Raw genomic sequence first — 26129 nt, 5'->3', positions numbered from 1 at the left:
AAGGAGCTCTTCGCTTAGATTCACGATTACTTAATTAGTAGACATATCAGCATAGCCTCTATGATCATATCGAAAAAAGTATTAATGACTGACGATTAAGAAAGATCAAATCAAATAATGAGATTTCAATTCTTATTAGATGATAAACTAGGAGGTAAAAAAAGTATTGATCTTAATTAAGAGTCAGCAATCAAGAAAACCAATAGCTATTTACAGTATTTTTTTATCAATGGAGATTATTTGCATTAAGCTACTTTTTTCACAGTGAACAAATTTTTACGTTTATAAAAAGGAAATAAAATTTAGATTCTTGTAAACACATAAATTTTTTCTATTTATGTAGACTAAAGTAGTAACTAAGAAATTAGAAATTGTCTTCTGCATATATTATTAATATAAACTCTCTGCAAAATTTTTTTCTTAAATAAAAACATTATGACTTTACATCATTGATAAAGGCATTAATATTATAACTTATTGCCAGAGTTGAATCTCGTCTTTGAGTGTAATGACGGAAAAGCTGTCTTTAGTTTTACAAAGTGCAATAGTCTTGTGAACTAATTAAAGTTGGTTCCAATTCATTTAGATTTTAGTTCTAATTTATTTAATTATAATTTAATTGAAATTTACAATTATTCCAAATTTAGTATATTTCCTAATTTCACAACCCGTGCAGAAATCGCCACTTTTGTTCCCGATTACCGCCCTGGCCCCGGTCGGGATTTCATGATCTGGCCCCGACTTCGTGGCCCCGACCAGGACCAGGCCGGGTTTGCCCAAGGATCTACAAACAGCGCACAATGGGATTTTTTTTACAATTTACTGTTCAAATCTGTCTACAGCCTACAATTCTTAACCGGTTTCAGTATTCTTTATTTTAAATTAAAGGTGAATAAATTCTTAAGACATCCCTTAAGGTCAATTTTTTAGTTCTTAATTGTTTATAATTTTTATTTTCAATCAAAGTTAACAAATTAATACAGTTTTTCAAAAAAGGAGGCTTATTTTCTTATTCCGTTGCTGCATATGATCTGAATCAGTTCAAATTAATACAATATGACCACCACACAATTAATAAAACAGAAAGTAATTTATATCAATTGTTATAAACAATATTAATTAACAAATAGTTAACTTTGATTTCTTTCCACTAAAAAATGTTTTTTTTACCTTTTCTTTTTAATTTAAGTTCATTTAAAGAATATTTGCCCTTTTTGATTATAAAATAACTTATTTAAATTGTTATAAACAATATTAATTAACAAATAGTTAACATTGATTCCTATTCCACTAAAAATTTTTTTTTCACATTTTCTTTTTAATTTAAGTCTATTTAAAGAATATTTGTCCTTTTTGATTAAAAAATAACTTATTTAAATTGTTATAAACAATATATTAAATAACAAATAGTTATGTAACTTATGCTCCTGTCCACCAAAAAAATTTTTTTTCACGTCTACTTTTTAATTTAAGTTCATTTTAAAAATATGTGTCCTTTTTGTTTAAAAAATAACTTATTTAAATGGTTACAAATAATATTAATTAACAAATAGTTAATTTTTGTTCCTTTCCACCAAAAATTTTTTTTTCACGTTTACTTTTTTATTTAGATAATGTTAAAAGACCACGGATATATAATATTAAATATTTAAATAAGTTATATTATAAGCAAAAAAGACATATATTCTTTAAAAGAACCTAAGTAAAAAAGAAAATTTGCAACAAAAATTTTCTGTTGGACAGGATCATAAGTTAACTATTTGTTAATTAATGTTGTTTATGACAATTGAAATATATTACTTTATGGGTTTTTAATTGTCTGCTGGTAATATTGGATTAATTTGAACTGATTTAGAGCATGTGCAGTAACGGAATAAGAAAATAAACGTCCGTTTTTAAAAAATTGTGTTAATTTGTTAACTTTGATTGAAATTTGAAAATAAAAATTATAAACAATTAAAAACTCAAAAATTGTCCTCGAGGGATGTCTTAAGAATTTATTCTCCTTTAATTTAAAACAATAGGACAAACGCACCAATTGTCGAAGGTGAACCATTTGTCGATGTTATCATGGTGATAACCAAAAATATTGCCTAAAATGTTAAATTTTTTTGTGGTTATAATATTAACATATTATTTTTGACATTTATAACTCTTAAAAACTCTTAATTGTTTTTCACACTTAAATTGAAATTCCATGTTTAAGGCAAAAAAATAAATTATTATTAATTAATAATTTTTAGTATTATTGTGAATTATTAATAATGAAAAAATTTTTATTATTTTAAAAAATAGTTAAATTATAAATAATATAGAATAAATAATTAAATTAACAATTTTTACCATATTATTATGATAAACATATTAATTTATATATATATATATATATATATATATATATATATATATATATATATATATATATATATATAACATACATTTTTAATAATTTTTCTATAAATAAATATGATACAGTCAATTTATTATGATAACACTGTATATAACGGTCCCATGATTCAAAAGGAAGTTTAAGCGAGGTCGCTTCCAAGCTTGCGTGGCTATGCGGTATGTGTATTCGACTTGCGTCCTCGAGGTCTAGGGTTCGGTCCCCCGTGCGTGCGATATTTTTCCGTCTTAGTTTTAAGTGTTTTGTGTATAATTCTTAATAATGTTACATAAAGTATAGGTTTAAATAATTATTAACAATAATAATAATTATAAATAATTATTAATTTAAATAAGATAGTCTGTCTAAATTAATGAAAGAAAATAAGAAAAATATTTTTTTTAAAAACTTAGTCCAATAAAAGCAATTCTAATAACTATTTACATTTTTAATGACACTCATAAAAGTTTATTTACTACAAAAATATTAATAATAATCATTAATATTGAAGTAAATACTCCCCATTCTTTAATAATCAAATAACAAGCTTTAATATAATAAAATGCAGTCAGTATTGGAATTCTACCTGGGTAGCGAAAAGATCGGGGGAAATCCCATGGCCCCGACCGGGTCCCGACAGGGCGGCCAGATCGGGCAAAGTGCCATGGCCCCGGTCAAAATTTCTGCACGGGAAGGAACAAAAAATTATGTTTTCTGTCAGAACTTGTGTTATTTTTGTGTTTTTTGCTTTAAATTCCCAAGTTTTGCATGCAAAAGAAATATCAAATTTCGATCAAGATTTGCAAATTGATAAAAATTCAAAAAGAAATGTAATTAGTGAAGAAAGTGAAAAAGGTGAAAAATCTCCTTGGTTTTTAAATGTACCTTTATTGCCAGTTATAGTTGCAACTTCGAATTCAATTCCTGAAGGTTCTTGTAAAAAGCAACTACAACTGTATCTCAAGCATTTAAAAAATGGTACTTTATGGGCAACTGAAAGTAAGTACTTATTTTAACATATTTTATATTCTCTCATTATAATATCTCGCAAAATATTCTTGTGATTATACATTAAGAAAAACTACCATGTCAGTCATAGCCCATGAGTGGAAGTGAGGTAGACTTATGCAAAATGCATGTTTCCCTATGACTGACATGTAGCTTTTCTTACTGTATGTTTTTACGAGTAATTTTCTATATATTGAACGTCAAAATTTTTGTTTTTGAATTCAAAGTTGTTTTGTTAACCACTATACAGTATGGTTAAAAAATCCTTTTCGGGACAAAAAAGATCCAAGAAACAAAATTTATAAAAAAAATTTGTTTATTCATATTTAAATCTTTTGAAATTACATAATGGTATACCATTCAGTATTTTTAATGAAAATATATTTTTATTAATATTTAAAATGGCGGAATAAAAGTTTAAATCATTTCCACTGATTTATAGAAGAAAAGTCACTCACTGAATTAATAAAAGTAAAATTTTTACTGATTTACAGTGTTTGATGCATCTTCAAAATATCCCTATGGCGTGTTCAATGGTTTCACACGGCATTTGGGAAGCTATGACCAGTGCGAACGAATTCAAACTAAAATAATAGATGAAAAAGATGGAAAAATTGAGGAGATTCACAGTAGATATTGTCTGGTGGATGTGAAGTTTAAAGAAAAAAATGAACCAACGAATTTCACTGGTGAATACGAAATATTTTTCGATCCGCAGGATTCTGCTTGGGAAGCAATTCGGGTAAATAATTAATTGTTTTTGGAAAATTCTTTTTCGTTCAAGAGATGTTAGCATAAAAATTTTGAATTCAAGGAAAAGGGCGATTTTCGACGATGGCAAAGGTACTTTTTGCAAATGGCATTATGTTTCCCTGCGGAATGTCAACCAGAAGATATTGTGGTGGCACTTAAAGATCCCTTAGATGAATTTGGCAAAAATTATAATATTAAAGTCAAAGCATCAATTTTACCTATGTACTGTTCTAAAGAACTTCCACTATTTTCTATTTATGATTTAATTTTCTGGTAAGATATTTTACTTCCTCTATTTAAAACAAATGAAATATTTATTTTAATTATATTTTATTAATGCTACATTTTTACTTAAGTTAATGGTATTAACACCTTTTAATGAAACATTATTATTTTAAATAATTAAAATTAATAGTAGGTATAAATTAACAAAATATAAACTTATAATTTAAATTCCTCTTTAATTTTCAGTTTTATTTTTCTATCACTGGTAAGTATGGTCATAATCGCCACTTGGATGGACGTAAATTCAGACCAAAACAAAGAGACCTCTCTGCTTCTCTGCTTTTCTGCCCGTAGAAATTTTAACGAGATTTTCAGGGTGAATTATCAACATAAAGGATTTGATTCTATCCACTTTTTTCGAGTTGTTTTGTTAGCAATTGTAATTCTTGGTCATAGACAGTTTCAATACATTTATGCGGGAACTATTTCAGGACTATATATTGAATGGGTATTACTGATAAAATCATAGATAATTAAAAAAAATTGCATTTTGGATAATATTAATATTTGAAAATATAATTTTAGCTGATTTACACTCTAAATCCTTGTTATGATAGAAATTAAAAATCTTTTGTAAAGATGTTTTTAAAAAATCTTATTTGCTACACAAAGAGACAATTATAACAATAATTTTGCAGCTTTTATCTAAAACTATTTTCGGCCTACTGCACAATGCTTCTTTGATTATGGATGGATTTTTCGGATTAGCAGGAATTTTACTGTCCTTCTCTTTACTGGTTTATTGGAATGAAGAAAAAAATTTTAATTTCTTTTTTCTGTTATTAAAACGAATACTGAGGTACATTATGTAATTCTTACAAAAAATGTTTATCTCAATGAATAAAATACAGTGGAACTTCGATCGAATAGAATTAAATAAATCAATAATCATAAAATTACATTAATTATCTAATTTTACCTAATAATTAATTTTTTCACAGATTATGGCCAGTCCTTGCGTTTATGGCTCTTGGATATGCGACGATTTTTTACAGATTAGGTTCTGGACCATTTTGGGAATCAATTATGGGATATTATAGAAATTCTTGTTCTTCTTATTGGTGGACAAGTTTACTTTTTATCAATAATTATTTTGGCGGCAATAATAAGGTTAATACAAAATTAGTGACATTTTCACTGCATATGAATCAATAATTAACTTCTTATCATTTAAATAATAACCATTATGATAATTTTTCTTCAGTGTGTGGTGCAGTCCTGGTATTTAGCGATCGATTTCCAGTGTTACATAATTGGATTATTATTAATTAGAGCATTTCATAAAATGCCACGAAAAATTGGTTACATATTTATTAATTGTGCTTTAATTTTTTCAATTGTCATAACGTTTTACTTTACATACAAAAATGATTCAGATCCAATTTTTAAAAAACTGTCTGCGTAAGTAAATAAAAAAACGTTTTCGTAACAATGTAAAAATTATAATAGTTGATTCATTATAGTTCTTGTCAATCAAAATCTTTATCAACAAACTTTCCAAAAATATTGATATTCAAGAATGGAGTTTCTATTAATTTGATAAATAATGCTCAATAATTTAATATTGTTTAATAATAATTAATGAATAGGAATTATAATTTTTGTAGTCAAAGAAGAATAGAAGATAGTGATTATTTTTTGAATTACTATGATAAAACACATTTCCGTTCGTCAGCTTATATTATTGGATTAATATTCGGAGTTTTTATGTATGATTACAAAAAAGCGAATTGGAAACTTTCAGAGGTAAATTCAATGATTGTAATATAAATAAATATTTTAGCTAGTGATATAAAAAAATGTGATTAATAATAGTTCAATGCTAATACTGCTTGATTGCTCCAGTTAATTTTAACTTGTTCTCATATATTTTAGGCATGGTCAAGAATTATATTTGTTATTTCAATCATCGTTATGTTAACTGCAATATGGAGTGGAACATACTTCATGAATCCAAATTGGAAAACAACAGCTTTGGAGAAAGCTTTATACGCAAGCCTGCACAGACCAATTTTTTCTTTCTGTTTCTGTACTATCCCTCTATTATTGACAATAGGAGAAGGATTAGGTTATTTAAAGAATTTTTAATAATTTTTCTTAAGAAAATTAATTATTAAATGACTAAAATTATTACCTTTCTGTTTAGATACTGTGTACAATATTTTATCAGCAAGATGGTTACAGCCTCTTTCTCGAATCAATTATTCAATTTGTTTAGGTCACTTCTTAATGTACCATTATGAATTTGGGACAACAAAAACTACGTTTACTTTTTCATTTTACAATGTAGTAAGTTTTCACAATGATAGAATAATTAAATTTTGTTTGGAATATTTTTCACTGAGTTTCAAGCGAATTTGGACAAATTTTAAACATTATACTTAGGATTTACATAATTATAAATATTTCAAAATATGTTTACTTACGAAACAAACAACTCGACAGGAACATGTGTTGTTTAACTTATCCTGTAATACAGAAAATGTTCTATTAAAAATTATTATTTCCAGAATAACATTTACTATTTCTGAATGTTTTTTTACAGTTAAAATATTTCGTAGCGGATTGGACTTGCGCAATAGCCATCGGACTATTCTACGCATTCATACTAGAGTTTCCAGTAAAAAATTGTATAAATATTTTGTTCGAGACGTACACAAATTGTCAGAAACGAATACTGTAAGTTGTGAATGTAACATTAATCATTCATTTTTATTAAACATTAAATTTTTTTTAATAAGTTGTACATTATACTGTTTAACTGTTCTTAACAAAATCTTCTTTTCAGATCAACTGATACTCAAAAAAAGACCGAATAATATCAGCAAGAATAGAAAGATTTTTTTTTTGACACTTTGCAACTATTACGAACCTTTTATCACACATAGTAGAATTTTTTATTTCATTAGAACATTTAAAATGTACTAAAACCCTTTTTTTCATATCAAAAGAAATGAAAAATGTACGAATAATTACGTATAAAAAGTTATTTATTCAGTTATGAATCTGAACAGGATGGAAAAACATTTTTCCGTTTTTCAAAAAATCATAAAATAGCAATAAAAGGTTGAAGTTGTAATTACAATTCAATATTGCTAAATTGCAATTCAATATTGTAATTTAGCGTATAATTATTGTAATTCTTACATTTCTATATACAGTCGAACCTGGAGAAGCGAGAGTTCAAGGGACCGGCAATTTTCTCTCGCTTATAGAGGTTTCTCGCTTATCCAGTTTCTTAACTACAGAAGTCTAAGTCACGGGACCAGCAAATAACTCTCACTTATAGAGGTTTCTCGCTTATCCAGTTCTCTCTTATCCAGGTTCGACTGTATATATAAAAATGGACTATTCTAGTTCGCCCGAAAAAATTTCTTTATAAACATTTATTTAGCAAAAAGAACTTTTCAAATAATTTTAAATATAGTTCTACTAAAAGTACAGGCATAAATTGTTATAATCATTGTTTTAAAAATCAGCCTCTATGATTAGAATCAAAAGAAAATAAGTTAGGATATAAAATGAATTGATCTTGATCATTAATCGACAATCCAGGAAGCCTATGATTAATTATAGTTTTTTTCATCAGTAAAGTATATACAGTCGAACCTGGAGAAGCGAGAGTTCAAGGGACCGGCAATTTTCTCTCGCTTATAGAGGTTTCTCGCTTATCCAGTTTCTTAACTACAGAAGTCTAAGTCACGGGACCAGCAAATAACTCTCACTTATAGAGGTTTCTCGCTTATCCAGTTCTCTCTTATCCAGGTTCGACTGTAATTGCATTCAACCAACTTTTTTTTTTATTTATCAAATTTTTACATTAATAAAAGTGGAAATAAAAAGTGGATTCTTGTTAACAAATCAATTTTTTATTATAGACTGGAGAACAAAGTAATTAGAAATTGTCTTTTTTTTACTAGAAATTGTCTTTTGCATATATCATTAAATAAACTCTATGCAACATTGTTTTTCTTAAATAAAAACATATGACGACTTTGCATAATTGATTAAAGCATTTACAATAATAATAATTTATTGACAGAGTAGAATCTTGGCTGCGCGTGTAATGACGGAAAACATGTAATTAATTTTACAAAGTATAATAGTTCTATGAATTAGTTTCAGTTGGTTCTAATTTATTTGTACTCTAAAATTACTACAAGTTTAGTATATCCCTTCACCCTTGTATCCTTTTAGTATATATCCCTTTGAGGAGGACAAGAAATTATGTTTTCTTTTAGAACGTGTGTTATTTTTGTGTTTTTTGCTTTAAATTCCCAAGTTTTGCAAACAAAAGATATATCAAATTTCGATAAAGATTTGCAAATTGATAAATATTTGAAGAGAAATGTAATTAGTGAAAAAAGTAAAAGTGGTGAAAAATCTTCTTGGTTTTTGAATGTTCCTTTGTTGCCAATAATAGTGGCAACTTCGAATTCAATTCCCGAAGGTTCTTGTAAAAAACAACTACTGTTGTATCTCAAGCATTTAAAAAATGGTACTTTATGGGCCACTGAAAGTGAGTACTTATTTTAACATATATTCTATTTTCCGATTAAACAATTAATTCAATTCTCCGAAAAAACAATTTTTTGTTTTCCTTAGTGATTTTACATATTCAACGTTATACCTTTTAATGTTTTGCAACTTAAAGCACAGAGTTTATGTAATTTGAGTCTTAAAATGACCTAAATTTTATGCTCTCAGCATTTTGCCTAAAGTTTTTGAACTCATTTTTATATTTTACGCTTACTTCCTAATAAATTCTAAGGAACTGAAAAGTAGAAAAAGTAAGTTTTTTATTCACACACCTAATATAATTTTCACTGATTTGCAGTGTTTGATGCATCTTCAAAATATCCCTATGGTGTGTTCAATGGTTTCACACGGCATTTGGGAAGTTATGACCAGTGCGAACGAATTCAAACTAAAATAACAGATGAAAAAGATGGAAAAATTGAGGAAATTCACAGTAGATATTGTCTGGTGGATGTGAAGTTTAAAGAAAAAAATGAACCAACGAATTTCACTGGTGAATACGAAATATTTTTCGATCCGCAAAATTCTGCTTGGGAAGCAATTCGGGTAAATAATTAATTGTTTTTGGAAAATTCTTTTTCGTTTGCAAGATATTAGAATAAATAAAAATTTTAATTTAAGGAAAAGGGCGATTTTCGACGATGGCAAAGGTACTTTTTGCAAATGGCATTATGTTTCCCTTCGGAATGTCAACCAGAAGATATTGTGATGGCACTTAAAGAACCTTTAGACGAATTTGGCAAAAATTATAATATTAAAGTCCAAGCATCAATTTTGCCTATGTACTGTTCTCTAACTTCTAAAGAAGTTCCAGAATTTTCGACCTATGATATGCTTTTCTGGTAAGACATTCTACTTCTATTATTAAATAAAAATTAAAGTTTTTTAAATTATATTTTGTTAATGTTTAATTTCCACTTAAGGTAATGCTAATGATATATTTTAATGAAATGGTATTTTACATTAATAATTAAAACTAATAACAATTATTAACAAAATAAAAAAATAAATAAACTATTAACAAAATAAAAGCACCTAATTGAAACTCTTTTTACAGTTTTATTTTTTTATCACTGCTAACTGCGGTCATAATCGTCACTGTGATTGATGTAAATTCTGACCAAAACAAAGAATCCTCTTTGCTTCTCTGCTTTTCAGCCCGTAGAAACTTTAACGAGATTTTCAGGGTGAATTATCAACATAAAGGATTTGATTCTATCCACTTTTTTCGAGTTCTTTTATCAGCAATTACAATTCTTGGCCACAGACAATTTCAATATATTTATACTGGGACTATTTCAGCATTATATTTTGAATGGGTATTATACTGATAAAATCATAATTATATACAAGAAAAATTATCATTGATTGATTTAATTTTTATCGATGGTTCAGAATGTAAACCTGGGCTATGAAATGATTTGTTTTATATCATAAATAATAAAACTTCAACCTACAAAGTTATTTTTATAATAAACAAATTATTATTGCTTGGAAGTTTTCTTTATTTATAAAACTTTTAGATATGGGGCCAAAAATCATAAGAATGTGATTTAGCAGGTTTTTCTTCTAAACCATCGATATAAGGGACACATTATAATTTTTTTAAGTATAAAATAAAAAAAAGATAAAAAAAAATAAAAGATGTTATAAAGATAAAAAAAGATAAAGATAATTATAAAGATGTTTTTCAAAGTTATTTGCTGAATAAAGAAGTGACTATATTACTTTAATGATTCTGTAGGCTGGAAGTCAAAAAGCTTTCGGAATTCTGCAAAATGCGGCTTTGATTATAGATGGATTCTTTGGATTAGGAGGACTTTTACTGTCCTTCTCCTTATTAAGTTATTGGAATGAGAGTAAAAATTTTAATTTCTTCATTCTGGTATTCAAACGAATAGTAAGGTACATTAAATAATTCTTACAAAATTACATTCTTACATTTACATCAAATATCTAATTTTAATAATTAATTTTTTCAGATTGTTGCCACTCTATATGTTTGTAACACTCGGGTATGCGACGATTTTTTACAGATTAGGTTCTGGACCATTTTGGGAATCAATTATGGGATTCACTAGAAATTCCTGTTCTTCTTATTGGTGGACAAATTTATTTTTTATCAATAATTATTTTGGCGGAAATAATAAGGTAGTAACACACAGTTAAAATTTTACTGTTACAGATTAAGAGAGTACTTAATGAAAAGAAATTTCTCCATTTTTTGTATCATTTAATTAATTATTAATTAATTAATTAATTAATTACTTTATGATTATTTTTGTTCAGTGCGTTATTCAGTCTTGGTATTTAGCGATTGATGTCCAATGTTACATAATTGGATTATTATTAATAAGAGCATTTTATAAAATGCCACGAAAAATTGGTTACATATTTATTAATTGTGCTCTAATCTGTTCAATTGTGATAACTTTTTACTTTACATACAAAAATGATTCGGATCCAATTTTTAAATCAATTTCAGCGTAAGTAATTACAATACCTAGCGATTTCTTAATAATTTAAAAGTTATAATAATTAATTAATACACGGAGAAAAATGGTGCTGAATTTCTAGTAAAAGTTCCTATAGAATAGTAATAATTCTACTTTTATATTAAAAATTACTATTCATAGTAAAATGTACTTCGCATGAAGTACAAATTACTATTTCTGGTAGTAAAAATTACTAATAGTAATTATTACAGTAGTCACGTTTAAAAATTGCTTTAAGAATTTTAATTTTTACATCGTCATTGTAAATTTTATTAAATTTTGTATTACTTTTTACATTCGATATGTTGTAAATATTACTTGTAGAAATTCTAATAATTAATACTGCGGAAAATAAAGATTGCTTCTGCAAGAAGCAACTTTTACTATTGCAGAACAAACTTTTTACTCGTAAAAGTAGTAATCCGTACCACTACTGTTACACACCTATGTGTGTGATCACGTCACTACTGTCATGCGCAGCGACCGTAACCTGACGTCAAAGTGATCCAACATTTCTAGGTTGCAAGAAGCACGTGTAGCACGGTTCAGTTATTTGGACAATTTTGTTTATATCAGTGGTGCAATCATTAATTCCTATATGCATTTTAATTATTTATCAATTTCCAAAGTATGCAATTCATGTATAATCACTTAATAATTAGTTAATTAATTTTTAATGAATTTCTAATTAATTAATAAAAATTATATAAATAAATGAAATCATTAACATTATAATCTAATAATTTAATAATTAAAATAAGTAATTTTAAATTAATAATACTGTTTATTATTATTATTATTATAAATGTTTATATTTTAATTCAGTAACTTATCTAAATAAATATAATGTATGATTCACTTTATCGAAAAGAGATATATGCGGGTAACATGAAATTTTCTCCATAGCGATTGCGTAGCCGAGAGGCTTAGTATAAATGCGTGCGATTTTAGGTTGCGTTAGATATAAGTTAGGTAGGGTTCGAAACTGTATAGATGTTAAGATTTTCCGATATGTTAAGTTGTTAATTGTAAGTAAGAATGTGAAAAAAAAGTAAAACTTATGAATAATGAATAATAATACACATGCAGATTGTTAATTACTTGAAAACATATTTTTTGAACGCACTGATTATTTTATTTTAATTTATTAAAATAAAACGAGACAATACAGCTCTCTACACCAGCATTTTTTTTCGTCACGGCGTGGACAGACGCGCAGGCGCGCCGGCATTCGTTTCGCCCGTCGGTGTGAGGCGCGTCATTGTGTGGGTACGGATTACTACTTTTACGAGTAAAAATCTTTACCGAAATAGTAATAATTGCTCTGATTCGTAATAAAAGTTGCTTCGCTCAGAGTATTAATTGCTCGGGACATTTTAAATATTACTCGGCTTTTAATAAAATTTAGATTCCTTGAAGTAAATTATACTTTTTCAAAAAAGTAAAAATCGTTTGAATACGAAGCAAAAGTTACTATTTTTCGAGCAGTTTCAAAATTACTACTTAAAAGTAGTAATTTTTCATCGAAAATAGTATAATTATTACTATTTATTTTTCTCCGTGTACGAATGATATTCTTTTACAGTCAAAGAAGAATAGAAGATAGTGATTATTTTATCAATTATTACGTTAAAACTCATGTACGTTCGTCAACTTATATTATTGGATTAATTTTCGGAATTCTCATGTATGATTATAAAAAAGTTAACTGGCGACTTTCGGAGGTAAAATAATGATTGTAATTATGTAAATAAATGTAATTAATTAATTAATAATAGTCTCCGATAATAGTTCAATGTTAATAGTTTAATACTCTAATTAATTTTATCTTGGTCTTTTTAATTTTTTAGACATGGTCAAAAATTTTATTTACTATTTCAATTATTCTAATTTTAATTACAACTTGGAGTGGAACATTTTTCATAGATCCAAATTGGAAAACAACTAATTTTCAGAGGGCTTTGTACGCAAGTCTGCACAGACCGATTTTTGCTTTCTGTTTATGTGCTATTCCTCTATTATTGACAATAGGAAATGGTTTAGGTAAATAAATAAATTATTTTTTAATAATTTTTAACAGAGTAATTAGATAACAAAAATTATTATATTTCTGTTTAGAAAGTCATTATAATATTTTATCAGCAAGATGGCTGCAACCTCTTTCTCGAATCACTTACTCAGTTTATTTAAGTCACTTATTAATTTACCATTATGAATTTGGGACAGCAAAAACTACGTCTACTTTTTCTTTCTATAATTCAGTAAGTTTTCACACCGAAGAAACGAGTAATGTAACTTTTACTGCTTTCATATAATAGGGACCACAATGATTTTTTTCATGTAATACTAGATAAAAAGCGGATTTTAATTTTTAAAAAAGGGATTTAGTTGGAAAAAGTCGGACAAGGGCGAGTACATTTGTACTAAGTCCGAGCATTTCGTACATAAATATTAAATTCATGTAGTACACAAACCATTGAGAGAGCTACCTTGTAAAGTAAACGTTTTTTTTGCAGTTTAAATATTTCACAGCAGATTGGGTTTACTCAGTGGGCCTCGGATTATTCATCACAATTGTCATAGAGTTTCCAGTAAAAAATTGTATAAATATTTTATTGAACCGGTACACAAAACTGTAAGTAATTAATTTCACATTAAGTACTTAATAATTTTTTTAATATGATCTACATTCTATTACTGTTAATAAAAATCTTCTTTTCAGGACAACTGACATTCATAAAAAGAACGAGTAACACCAAAAAAATTTTTGAGGTCCGTTTCAAACAAATGTAGGAAACATACTACTCCTACTTTTGTAAGGAAATGACAAAAATCTGTGGTTGACTTCCGGAAATTAATGTTTGCTACCAAGTGCAAAAAAAAGAAATTTGTGAAGGTTGCTTTAAATATGAACCGTTTGTCATCACTTATTATTGAGACCTGTTTAGAAGCCGATTGAAATATCTTAAGAAAACACTTCATTTGCTATACTGATTCTAAAATTTCAAGAATTCAGGAAAGTTGTCTAAGTGACTTTATCGACTCAACAGTTTAGAAATTCAATCACATGGTAATTGATTCGTAGGTAAATATATTGATCGTCGGTAAATTTTTTATAAACATAGCATTTTAATTTAAAAAAAAGTAATTTTATCAATTATAAGAATTAAATTAAAAAATTATTTATTCATTAAATTTAAATTAATTGAATAATTTTGTAAAGTAATAATTTTCTGTTCAAATAATGACATATTTCAAATTTTATTTTATTTTGTTAAAAAAATGTGCATTTAATGCAATGTTATAATGCTTTTCTTCAAACAGAAAATGTACTTATTATTTGTGAATAAGTAATGTGAGACACTTTGTAACTATTACGAATGTTTTATGTCTCATACCCAGGCGGAAAAGTCGGACGAATGTCGGAATTTACAACCGGCTGGGATCCGCGCCCGTACAGACCGCAAGTACCGACGGTCTGTACCGATTCGGATCTGAAAAAGCAACCGGCGCGGTACAGATTATGCTCCGACTGTCGGATCCGTCTTCCCACTATTGTCAGTACCGGCTCGGTACTGGATTTCTTCCGCCGGCGGATCTTATTCTTCTGCGGCGTCGGAAGAATGACGGATATGTTAAGTCTGTACTGGCTCGGTGCTGGGCCGGATCCGACTGCGGATGTCGTCATTTATTGTCACATTATAAATCACATTATAAATTTATTTTTAATAAATGTGTCATAACTAAATAATTATTACAATAATTAATTGCATTATTTTAGAAAATAATGATTAATTAATAAATGAATTTAATCAAAATATTAAGTAATTATTTATTAAGAGTTTTTTCAAAATTAAACAATTAAAAAAATTTGTTGTGCACTTATAGTTTATAATTATTATAAATAAATTTATACTATTAATATAAATTTATTATTATTGAGATATTATTAATTAATATTATTGAGAATTAATAATAAATTATTAATATTAATAAATATTAATAAATATTAATATTCATGTTAATAATTTATTATTAATTCTCAATAATATTAATGTTAATTAATAATATCTCAATAATAATAAATTTATTATTATTGTGATATTAATTAAAATTATTAATATTATTATGTTCAATATTATTATATTGAGATACAATTATTTAATATATTATATAATAATAAAAATATAGCTGTAGCATTGACGCGTATTCGACAAGTTTTATTTCAGCTTGTGACACTTGAGAGTATTTAAGATTTGAGAGTCCCATGCGAGCGTAGCATAGTGGTTAGCGTGCGAGATTTCGGTGCGTAAATATTCGGTTAGGCGTAGGTTCGTACCTCCAAGCGTTAGGATTTTTCAAATGTGTATGTAATAAAAAATTGCGTTTAAGTATATAAAAAAATAAAAAAAATGTGTAAAGTGAACTGTCAATGAATTGTCATCAGTATTTATCTTTTGCAATTAATTATTATTTTTTTATTGATATTTGTTGAAATTATCATTTGGATCCGATCCGGTTGTCAGTTGGTAGAATGCCAGCGCTCGGCTGGCTATTAAATGGAAAATCCACGGTCGGTAGAGTGCCAGGTCCCAGCCGGTTGAATTATACACGGAACGGCTTCTCCCGGCCGGTCAGCGGGCGGTAGAATGCCAGTTCCGAGCCGGTTGCCAGCGCGCTCCTGGCCTAGTCACTATTCGGTAGAATGCCCGTTCACATTCGGTTGGCAGGCGGTTCCGAGCCAGTACAGTTACACCGGCGTCAGTACGGGCTAGGATCCGCGCCGGTTGGAAATTTCCGCCTGGGTAATAGAATTTTTTTTCTAAATATTCAGTCCGAGACCTAAAACTACATCACAAGTTAACAATTCTGAAACCATTTTTTTATATCGAAAAAAAAAAATGAAAAATATAGATATTAATAATTTACGTATAAAAAGTTATTTATTCAGTTATGAATATGAACAGGGGGAAAAAATTTTTCCATTTACGGAGTAAACTCAAAAAATCATAAAACCGCAAAAATGGATTATTGTTATTTAACGTATAATTGTAATTCTTACATTTCTGTTTATGAAAATGGACTATTTTAGTTTGCCGGAAAATGTCTCTTATTTATAAACATTTATTCAGTAAAAATAACTTTTTAAACATAATCCTAATTATAATCATAATTTTAAATATAATTCTGCTAAAGTCACAAGCACGCAAATAATTATAATCAATCAAGACAATGGTCTTAAAAATCAGCCTCTATGATTAGAATCGAAAAAAATTTACAAACTGGTAATAAAAATGCTCAAATTCAATAATTTTTCATAATATACTTATTATGATATAAAATTAATTGATCTTGATCATGAATCGACGTTCAAGGAAACCATTGATTATTTATATACTTTATTTTATATTAATAAAGAACATTTGTATTCAACCAACTTTTTTCGCATTTAAAAATTTTTTACATTAATAAAGAGGAAATAATAAGTGGATTCTTGTAAGCAATAGTATATTACGATACTAGGCCAAAAAGTTGGACTTCCTGGCCGGCGTGATATATAAGGCCGAGGCGAAGCCGAAGCTTTATATATCACGCTCATCGCTAGGGTATCCAAATTTCTGGCCGTGTGTCGTATACAATTTTTCTGTATCCCCAGCCGAAAGTACGTTAAATAATTATTGTTTGAATAATAAAATAGCTCAATAAGTTGCCCGCCCGACTTTTGCAAAGTCTGTGTGGTTGCTATGCTAACATGTACGTGTGTTGAAATTCTTGTAACCAATCAGAGCGCTCGTTGGGTCTGTCGAGCCGGCCACAAAAGTCGCTATTCCCGGAGCCAAATCAGACCGGGAAGACAGCACTTTCGGCAAAGGGATACAGAAAATTTTTTTTATAAATAATTTCAAATCACAATATTTTGTTATTATTATTATTATTATTATTATTATTATTATTATTAAAATTATTAAGAGTATAACTTTAACCCTTTAAAGCCCGAATTATTTCCACCGATTCGATTTCAACCACACTTGGTATATAATGGTTTTTGGGGTCGCTGATTACGAATCTGAAGTCAAAATTGCAAAATTCAAAATGGCGGATCCAATATGGCGGACGAAAAAATAAAAAATAATGGGATTTATATGAAACTTGTCACTCGGGGGTTTTTGGGGTCGCTGATTACGAATATGAAGTCGAAATTGCAAAATTTAAAATGGCGGATCCAATATAGCGGACGAAAAAATTAAAAATTAATAAGACTTATATGAAACTTGTCACTCGGGGGTTTTTGGGGTCGCTGATTACGAATATGAAGTCGAAATTGCAAAATTTAAAATGGCGGATCCAATATGGCTGATAAAAAAAATAAAAAATAATGGGATTTATATGAAACTTGTTACTCGGGGGTTTTTGGGGTCGCTGATTGCGAATATGAAGTCAAAATTGCAAAATTCAAAATGGCGGATCCAAAATGGCGGACGAGAATTAAAAATTAAATAGGATTTACTTGAATATTGTTACCAGCTGACTATCATTTGTTCTTTTTCATTCAAGTCATGCGCTCCAGGGTTGTCAATTGTTTTTATTGATTGGCCAGCTGATTTTCATTTGTTCTTTTTCGTTCGAGTCAAGCGTTCCAGGTTTCCTTTCACAAATGGATTAAATATCTTACTTTTATTAAACATAATTCGCTCTATTAAATCCACCATTATGATTCTTAACATTTTAACCTCAGAAACCCCAAAAACCCAAAGCATCAAATTTAATGTCAATCCCATTAATTTGTTATTTTTTTGTCTTTCATATTGTATCCGCCATTTTGAATTTTGCAATTTTGACTTCATATTCGTAATAAGCGACCCCAAAAACCCCCGAGTGACAAGTTTCATATATCTCCCATTATTTTTTTGTCCTCCATATTGGATCCGCCAAATTAAATTTTGCAATTTTGACTTCATATTCGTAATCAGCGACCCCAAAAACACCCGAGTGACAAGTTTCATATAAATCCCATTATTTTTATTTTTTTTTGTCCGCCATATTGGATCCGCCATTTTGAATTTTGCAATTTTCACTTCATATTCGTAATCAGCGACCCCAAGAACCCCCGAGTGACAAGTTTCATACAAATCCCATTATTTTTTATTTTTTCGTCCGCCATATTGGATCCGCCATTTTGAATTTTGCAATTTTGACTTCATATTTGTAATCAGCGACTCCAAAAACCCCCGAGTAACAAGTTTTAAACGAATCTGATTAATTTTTTAAAATTTTTTTGTCCGTCATAGGAGAAAATGTATCTTGACACTTTTTTTATTTATTATTATTTTAATTATTTATTATTATTTTTTTACTTTTGTTTTTTTTAATTATCTGCTGGAAGAGTTTTACTAGAGCTAAGAATTTAAAATTTGTAGTAATATGTATTAGTTTCAAAGTTATGATGACTTTAATGCATTTGTGGTACAGCGTATGTACCACTGGGCGTTAAAGGGTTAAATATATTAATTTATTATTAAATAATACAGTCCCAACATTCAAATGGTAGTTTGAGTCAAATAACTTCCAAGCTTGCGTGGCTGTGCGGTTAGTGTATTCGACTTGCGTCCTCGAGGTCTAGGGTTCGATTCCCAGTGCGTGCGATATTTTTCCGTCTTAGTTTTTTAAGTGTTTTTGTGTACAATGTATGTTAATAATGTAAAGCGAAATGTAGATTTAAGAAATAATAATAATTTATTAATTATAGGGGAACATAGTCTAGGTCGGCCACCTTTTTGACTTTTGTTTATAACTTTTTTTTAAAAATGAATTTGGACAATTGAAGTATATGGTTGGAAAGTCCTGTTAAATAGGAACACTTTTTCTGTACAAAGTAAATTGACAGGTTTAAAAATGAAAAAGTTATAAAGATTTAAAAAAAAAAAAATTTGTAGTCCAGGTTGGCCATTACAGTCAAGGTCGGCCATGTTTAAAATTCAAAGGGCATTAATCTTTAAAAAATAAAATAACATGTTTGGAGTTACGGAAAATTGATTCTTTATTGTTTACAGTTTGTAACTTAATGAAATAACAAAATAATAACAATAAACAATATAAAAAATAAATATAAATAAAAAAAAGTTTTGCACTAAAATATTAATAAAATTAAATAAAAATATTAATAAGATGATCAATTATATTATGAGTTATATAGAATTGCAGTTTTTGCAAATGAAGTAGCTCGTCCTCAACTTTGCGCATTTTAAACACATAGTGGCCGACCTTGACAGTAAGTAACATTACCGAATTGTTGTAACCATAAAGAAATACGTTTCGGGATTCGATTTTTTACTTTGTTTTCCTTTCAACCATGAGTCCCACAAATTTTCTGCATACTTGCCTTGACGATTCAATTTGTTTTTTATCTTTTATTAATGGTTTTTCACATTATGCACAAAACTTTTTTTGAGCTTTTTTTGTACCGACGTCACAGAAAACACAATTTTCGATTTTCCGAAAATGTAATTGAACAAAAAGTTAGGTTTCACTAAGACAAGCTTCGACAAAAATGCGCGTAGGTGGCGCTAGTGAACTTGACAAAAAAACGCGAGTGGCCTACCTAGACAGTAGGCCAACCTTGACTACATTCCCCTAGTAATAGTTAATAGTAATAAATTAATCAAAAACTTGGTTTGTTAAAATTAGTAAAAAAAAAGTTGAATAAACTCAAAAAGTATTTTTTTTTAAATAAATGCAAGAAAAATAAATACAGAATAATTATTATTTGTAATGTTTTAACAAATAAATTAATTACTATTAATTATTACTTATTAATTAATAATTCATTTTTATTATTATTTATAATAGGTTTTAATAGTTTTTCTATTCATAGTAGGTTTAATTTTTGTAGTTTTAATTTTCATAGTAGGTTTGTTTAAAATTAATAAATATTTAAACTAATATTTAAAATAAAACCTTTTTCTGTTATTAAAATGCATAAATAATTTGATACTTTTAGAAATGAATATTTAAAAAAATCAAATCAGGGCCAGATCAGGGCCCTACTAGGGATCATTCTATCTGGCCCTGATCAGGTTAGGCGTTTCGTCCCAGGTGTGGCACGGATCGGATTGCCTGATCAGGGCCATATTTACCCCTATCAGGGCCTGATCGGCGCCATACCAAAATTTCTGCACGGGTTGTAATTCTTACATTTCTGTATATAAAAATGGACTATTTTAGTTTGCCGGAAAATATCTCTTATTTATAAACATTTATTTACTAAAAAGAACTTTTTAAACATAATCCTAATTATAATTATAATTTTAAATATAATTCTACTAAAGTCACACGCACAAATAATTATAATGTCTTAAAAATCAGCTTCTATCATTAGAATCGAAAAAAAATTACAAACTGGTAATAAAAATGCTCAAATTCAATTATTTTTCATTATATTTATCACGATATAAAATGAATTGATCTTGATCATGAATCGACGTTCAAGGAAACCATTGATTATTTATACTTTTTTTCATATCAATAGAGAACATTTGTATTCAACCAACTTTTTTCGCATTTAAAAAATTTTTACATTAATAAAGAAGAAATAATAAGTGGATTCTTGTAAGGAAATTAATTTTTTTTATTATAGACTAGAGCAGTAAGTAATTAGAAATATTGTGTTTTGCATATATTATTAAATAAACTCTGTGCAAAGTGTCTTTTTCTTAAATAAAAACATTACGACCTCGAATACCTGATAAAGACATTAATAATAATATTTTCCAGAATAGAATCTTCTCTCCGTGTGCTATGACGGAAAACATGTCTTTAATTTTACAAAGTGCTATAGTTTTATGAACTAACTTTAGTTGGTTCTAATTAATTTAGTTCTCATTTATTTAGTTCTAATTTATTTAATTCTAATTTATTTAGTTCCAATTTATTTAATTCTAATTTATTTGGTTCTAATTTATTTAATTCTAATTTATTTGCAATTTACAATTATTCGAAATTTAGTATAATTCCTAATTTCAAAAGCAACAAGAAATTATGTTTTCTGTCAGAACTTGTGTTATTTTTGTGTTTTTTGCTTTAAATTCACAAGTTTTGCAAACAAAAGAAATATCAAATTTCGATCAAGATTTGCAAATTGATAAAAATTCAAAAAGAAATGTAATTAGTGAAAGAAGTGAAAAAGGTGAAAAATCTCCTTGGTTTTTAAAATAATGTACCTTTATTGCCAGTTATAGTTGCAACTTCGAATTCAATTCCCGAAGGTTCTTGTAAAAAACAATTACAATTGTATCTGAAGCATTTAAAAAACGGTACCTTATGGGCTACTGAAAGTGAGTACTTATTTTAACATACTTTATGTTCTCTCATTATAATATCTAGCAAAATTCTTGTGATTATATGTTTTTACGAGTAATATTCTATATATTGAACACCAACATTATTGTTTTTGAATTAAAAATAGTTTTGTTAACTACTATACAGTATGGTTAAAAAATCGTTTTCGGGACAAAAAAGATCCAAGAAACAAAATTTCTAAAAAAAAATTGTTTATTCATTTAAAGCTTTTAATATTACTGAATTTGGTATTTTCATTAAAAATTTAAAAATTAAAATTGTCCGAATAAGTATGTAAATCATTTCTACTGATTTATAGAAGAAAAGTCACTCACTGACTTAATAAAAGTGAAATTTTCACTGATTTACAGTGTTTGATGCATCCTCTAAATATCCCTATGGTGTGTTCAATGGTTTCACACGGCATTTGGGAAGCTATGACCAGTGTAAGCGAATTCAAACTAAAATAACAGATGAAAAAGATGGAAAAATTGAGGAAATTCACAGTAGATATTGTCTGGTGGATGTGAAGTTTAAAGAAAAAAATGAATCAACGAATTTCACTGGTGAATACGAAATATTTTTCGATCCGCAGGATTCTGCTTGGGAAGCAATTCGGGTAAATAATTAATTGTTTTTGGAAAATTCTTTTTCGTTCAAGAGATGTTAGCATAAAAATTTTGAATTCAAGGAAAAGGGCGATTTTCGACGATGGCAAAGGTACTTTTTGCAAATGGCATTATGTTTCCCTGCGGAATGTCAACCAGAAGATATTGTGATGGCACTTAAAGAACCTTTGGACGAATTTGGCAAAAATTATAATGTTAAAGTCCAAGCATCAATTTTGCCTATGTACTGTTCTAAAGAACTTCCACTATTTTCTATTTATGATTTAATTTTCTGGTAAGATATTCTTCTTCCATTATTAAAATAAATTTAGTTAAAAAAACGAATTAAATACTTTCTTAATTTTCAGTGTTACATTTCTATCATTGTTGGCAATGGTCATAATCGGCACTGTCATCGATGTAAATTCTGACCAAAACAAAGAGTCCTCTCTGCTTCTCTGCTTTTCAGCTTGTAGAAATTTTAACGAGATTTTTAGGGTGAATTATCAACATAAAGGATTTGATTCTATCCACTTTTTTCGAGTTCTTTTATCAGCAATTACAGTTATTGGTCACAGGCAATTACAATATATTTATACGGGAACTATTTCAGGACTATATATTGAATGGGTATTACTGATAAAATCATATGTAAAGAAAAATTATCTTTGAGTAATTTAATCTATAACAGAGACATAATTTCTTAGATGATCTAAGCTTAAAGATCTTTTGCAAAAATGTTTTTCAAAAAGTTGTTTGTTACACAAAGAGTAATGCTATATTACATTAATAATTCTGCAGGTTGCATCTAAAATAATTTTCGGACTACTACACAATTCTACTTTGGTTATAGATGGATTCTTCGGATTAGGAGGACTTTTACTGTCCTTCTCCTTATTAAGTTACTGGAATGAGAGTAAAAGTTTTAATTTTTTTATTCTGGTATTCAAACGAATAGTGAGGTACATTACATAATTCTTACAAAATTACATTCTTACATTTACATCAACTATCTAATTTTAATAATTAATGTTTTCACAGATTGTTGCCACTCTATATGTTTATAACATTCGGATACGCGACGATTTTTTATCGATTAGGTTCTGGACCTTTCTGGGAATCAATTATGGGATTCACTAGAAATTCTTGTTCTTCTTATTGGTGGACAAATTTATTTTTCATCAATAACTATTTTGGCGGAAATAATAAGGTAGCAACATACAGTTTAAATTTTACTGATACAGATTAAAAGAGTACTAATGAAAAGTATTTCTATATCACTTAAATAATAACCTTATGATTATTTTTGTTTAGTGCGTTATTCAGTCTTGGTATTTAGCGATCGATTTTCAATGTTACATAATTGGAGTATTATTAATAAGAATATTTTATAAAATGCCACGAAAAATTGGTTACATATTTATTAATTGTGCTCTAATCTGTTCAATAGTGATAACTTTTTACTTTACATACAAAAATGATTCAGATCCAATTTTTAAATCAGTTACCATGTAAGTAATTGCAATAGCATTTTTTTAATATGTAAAAATTATAATAGTTGGGGGGCTGTTTATTACAATTCTTGTCAATCAAAATCCTGATGAAAACACTTTCAAAAAATATTAATATTCACAAGGAAAAAAGTTTTACCTCTATTAGTGATAAATTTCTCTGGACTAAAGAAAGTCTTAGCTGAAGTAACAAAAAATTTCGCTAATATAGTAAAATTTGTTCCAGGTAAAGCTTTTTTCTCTGCAAAAATTGAGTTTCAAAAAAAGTTTAATTTGACACCTATATTTAATTTTCTTTAATAATTATTAATTATTAAAAAATTATTATCTTTAATTATTATTAATGAATATGAATTATATTTTTTATAGCGCTAGAAAAATAGAAGAAAATGATTATTTTCTGAATTATTACGTTAAAACTCATGTGCGTTCGACACCTTATATCATTGGATTAATTTTCGGAGTTTTTCTGTATGATTATAAAAAAATTAATTGGCGACTTTCAAAGGTAAATTCAATAATTATTATTTAATAACTCAATTCAATAACTTCATTTATTTTTTTGCTTTAATTAATTTTAATTTCGTCTTTTTAATTTTCTAGGCATGGTCAAAAATTTTATTTATTATTTCAGTTATCGTTATATTAAGTACAATATGGAGTGGAACCTATTTCGTACATCCAAGTTGGAAAACAACTAGTTTTGAGAAAGCTTTGTTCGCAAGTCTGCACAGACCAATTTTTGCGATTAGTACATGTGCTATCCCTCTATTATTAACAATAGGAGAAGGTTTAGGTAATCTTCGAACATAATAAATCATTAAATAACTAAAATTATTAATAAATGACTAAAATTATTATTTCTGTTTAGATGTCTTTTACAATATTTTATCAGCAAGATGGCTGCAACCTCTTTCTCGAATCTCTTACACAGTTTATTTAAGTCACTTATTAATTTATCATTATGAATTTGGGACAGCAAAAACTACGAATACTTTTTCTTTCTACAATTTAGTAAGTTTTCACACCAGAGAAGCTAATAAAGAAATAATAATAATAATAATAATTGAAAATAAAATAAACAATAACAATTTTTTACAGTTTAAAAGTGTACTATCAGATTGGATCTACTCAGTGGGCCTCGCATTTTTCATCGCAATCGTAATAGAATTTCCAATAAAAAATTTTATTCATATTTTATTGGAGAGGTACACAAAATATCAGACACGAATACTGTAAGTAATTGATTTCACATTAGGCATTCATTTTTATTAAACATTAAAAATTTTTAATAAACTCTACATTCTACTGCTCTTAACAAATTCTTCTTTTCAGATCAACTGATACTCAAAAAAAGACCAAATAACATCAGCAAGAATAGAAAAATTTTTTGAGGTCCGTTTGATACTGAAACATTTATTTTAGTCCGAAAATAAAAAATTCCAGTAGCCAAAAATAGTTTTGTACAAAAATCACATTTGTACAGACTAAATCTGACTTTTGCTACTAATCGAAAAATTTGTAAATTTGTAACTGCAGGAAACTATCTCTTGTAACAAATAGAAAAATTCTTAAAAATTCTGCCTGACAAATACTGTCATTTACTACTTAAAAAATTTAGAAAGTCTGGCTAAAACTCACTATTACTACTTAGAGAAAAAATAACAGAAAATTATTTTGAGAAGTTTCAATGTGAATTGTCCGTCTTTAGTTATTGAGTAATTTTTAAAAATAAATTGAAGCGTCTTAATGAAACACACTTCGACTACTAATGATTCTAAAATTTCAAGAATTCAGGAAAGTTGACTGAGTGACTTTATCGACTCAACGGTTTAGAAATTCAATCATATGGTAATACATTGATCGTCGGTAATTAGTTATAATTAACAATTGTAGAATTAACAATTGTTAATTATAATTTGATTCGAATGATAATTACAATTTTTTTTATTGACACAATTGTCAAGGAAATAAGTATTAATTATAAATGTTACTTTTTTATTATAATACCTATCGATAAAATTAAGAAATAAATTTTAAAAAATTCCATAAATTACATTTTAGAAAAAATATATTACTTCCTCAAGTGTCATCTCATTTATTTTAATAAAGAAATTAAGAATAAAATTTCTGGAATAATGAATAAATTCCCCTTCGATTGAAATACACAAAATATATTTTCTATATTATTATTTTTTTATTTCATTTC

The 26129-nt window shown here is 27.5% G+C and overlaps 2 protein-coding genes across 2 annotated transcripts; both read left to right on the top strand.

The window, feature by feature from the left end:
• Nucleotides 1-498: 498 nt before the first annotated feature.
• Nucleotides 499-13199, top strand: LOC122500630 (nose resistant to fluoxetine protein 6-like). Its single transcript, XM_043609641.1, has 20 exons — nucleotides 499-566; nucleotides 3108-3385; nucleotides 3889-4136; nucleotides 4209-4420; nucleotides 4619-4880; nucleotides 5071-5231; nucleotides 5374-5542; nucleotides 5637-5833; nucleotides 6040-6178; nucleotides 6308-6500; nucleotides 6579-6721; nucleotides 6978-7111; nucleotides 8791-8951; nucleotides 9270-9424; nucleotides 9593-9813; nucleotides 10158-10290; nucleotides 10716-10876; nucleotides 10954-11122; nucleotides 11261-11457; nucleotides 13052-13199. Coding segments are annotated over exons 2-20 (3204 nt in total). The 5' UTR covers nucleotides 499-566; nucleotides 3108-3384.
• A 1245-nt stretch (nucleotides 13200-14444) lies between these two features.
• On the top strand, nucleotides 14445-25902 carry LOC122500594 (nose resistant to fluoxetine protein 6-like). Its single transcript, XM_043609602.1, has 13 exons — nucleotides 14445-14551; nucleotides 21696-21797; nucleotides 22173-22420; nucleotides 22493-22704; nucleotides 22778-23039; nucleotides 23211-23371; nucleotides 23451-23619; nucleotides 23724-23920; nucleotides 24290-24428; nucleotides 24524-24716; nucleotides 24792-24934; nucleotides 25022-25155; nucleotides 25256-25902. Coding segments are annotated over exons 2-13 (1890 nt in total). The 5' UTR covers nucleotides 14445-14551; nucleotides 21696-21796; the 3' UTR covers nucleotides 25287-25902.
• The last annotated feature ends 227 nt before the right edge of the window (nucleotides 25903-26129 follow it).

This window comes from Leptopilina heterotoma, unplaced genomic scaffold, assembly GCF_015476425.1.
Source record: "Leptopilina heterotoma isolate Lh14 unplaced genomic scaffold, ASM1547642v1 Lhet_19, whole genome shotgun sequence".
Classification (NCBI taxonomy): domain Eukaryota; kingdom Metazoa; phylum Arthropoda; class Insecta; order Hymenoptera; family Figitidae; genus Leptopilina; species Leptopilina heterotoma.
The sequence above is the reverse complement of the archived record's forward strand: the minus strand, read 5'-3'. Positions and strand labels throughout refer to the sequence as shown.

Bases quoted from the DNA above. Each gene is read 5' to 3' on its own strand.
- LOC122500630 (XM_043609641.1), top strand. The intron at 5,232-5,373 runs GTACATTATGTA...ATTTTTTCACAG, and splicing joins TTATTAAAACGAATACTGAG to ATTATGGCCAGTCCTTGCGT. The intron at 5,834-6,039 runs GTAAGTAAATAA...TAATTTTTGTAG, and splicing joins ATTTTTAAAAAACTGTCTGC to TCAAAGAAGAATAGAAGATA.
- LOC122500594 (XM_043609602.1), top strand. The intron at 23,372-23,450 runs GTACATTACATA...ATGTTTTCACAG, and splicing joins GTATTCAAACGAATAGTGAG to ATTGTTGCCACTCTATATGT. The intron at 24,429-24,523 runs GTAAATTCAATA...TTAATTTTCTAG, and splicing joins TTAATTGGCGACTTTCAAAG to GCATGGTCAAAAATTTTATT.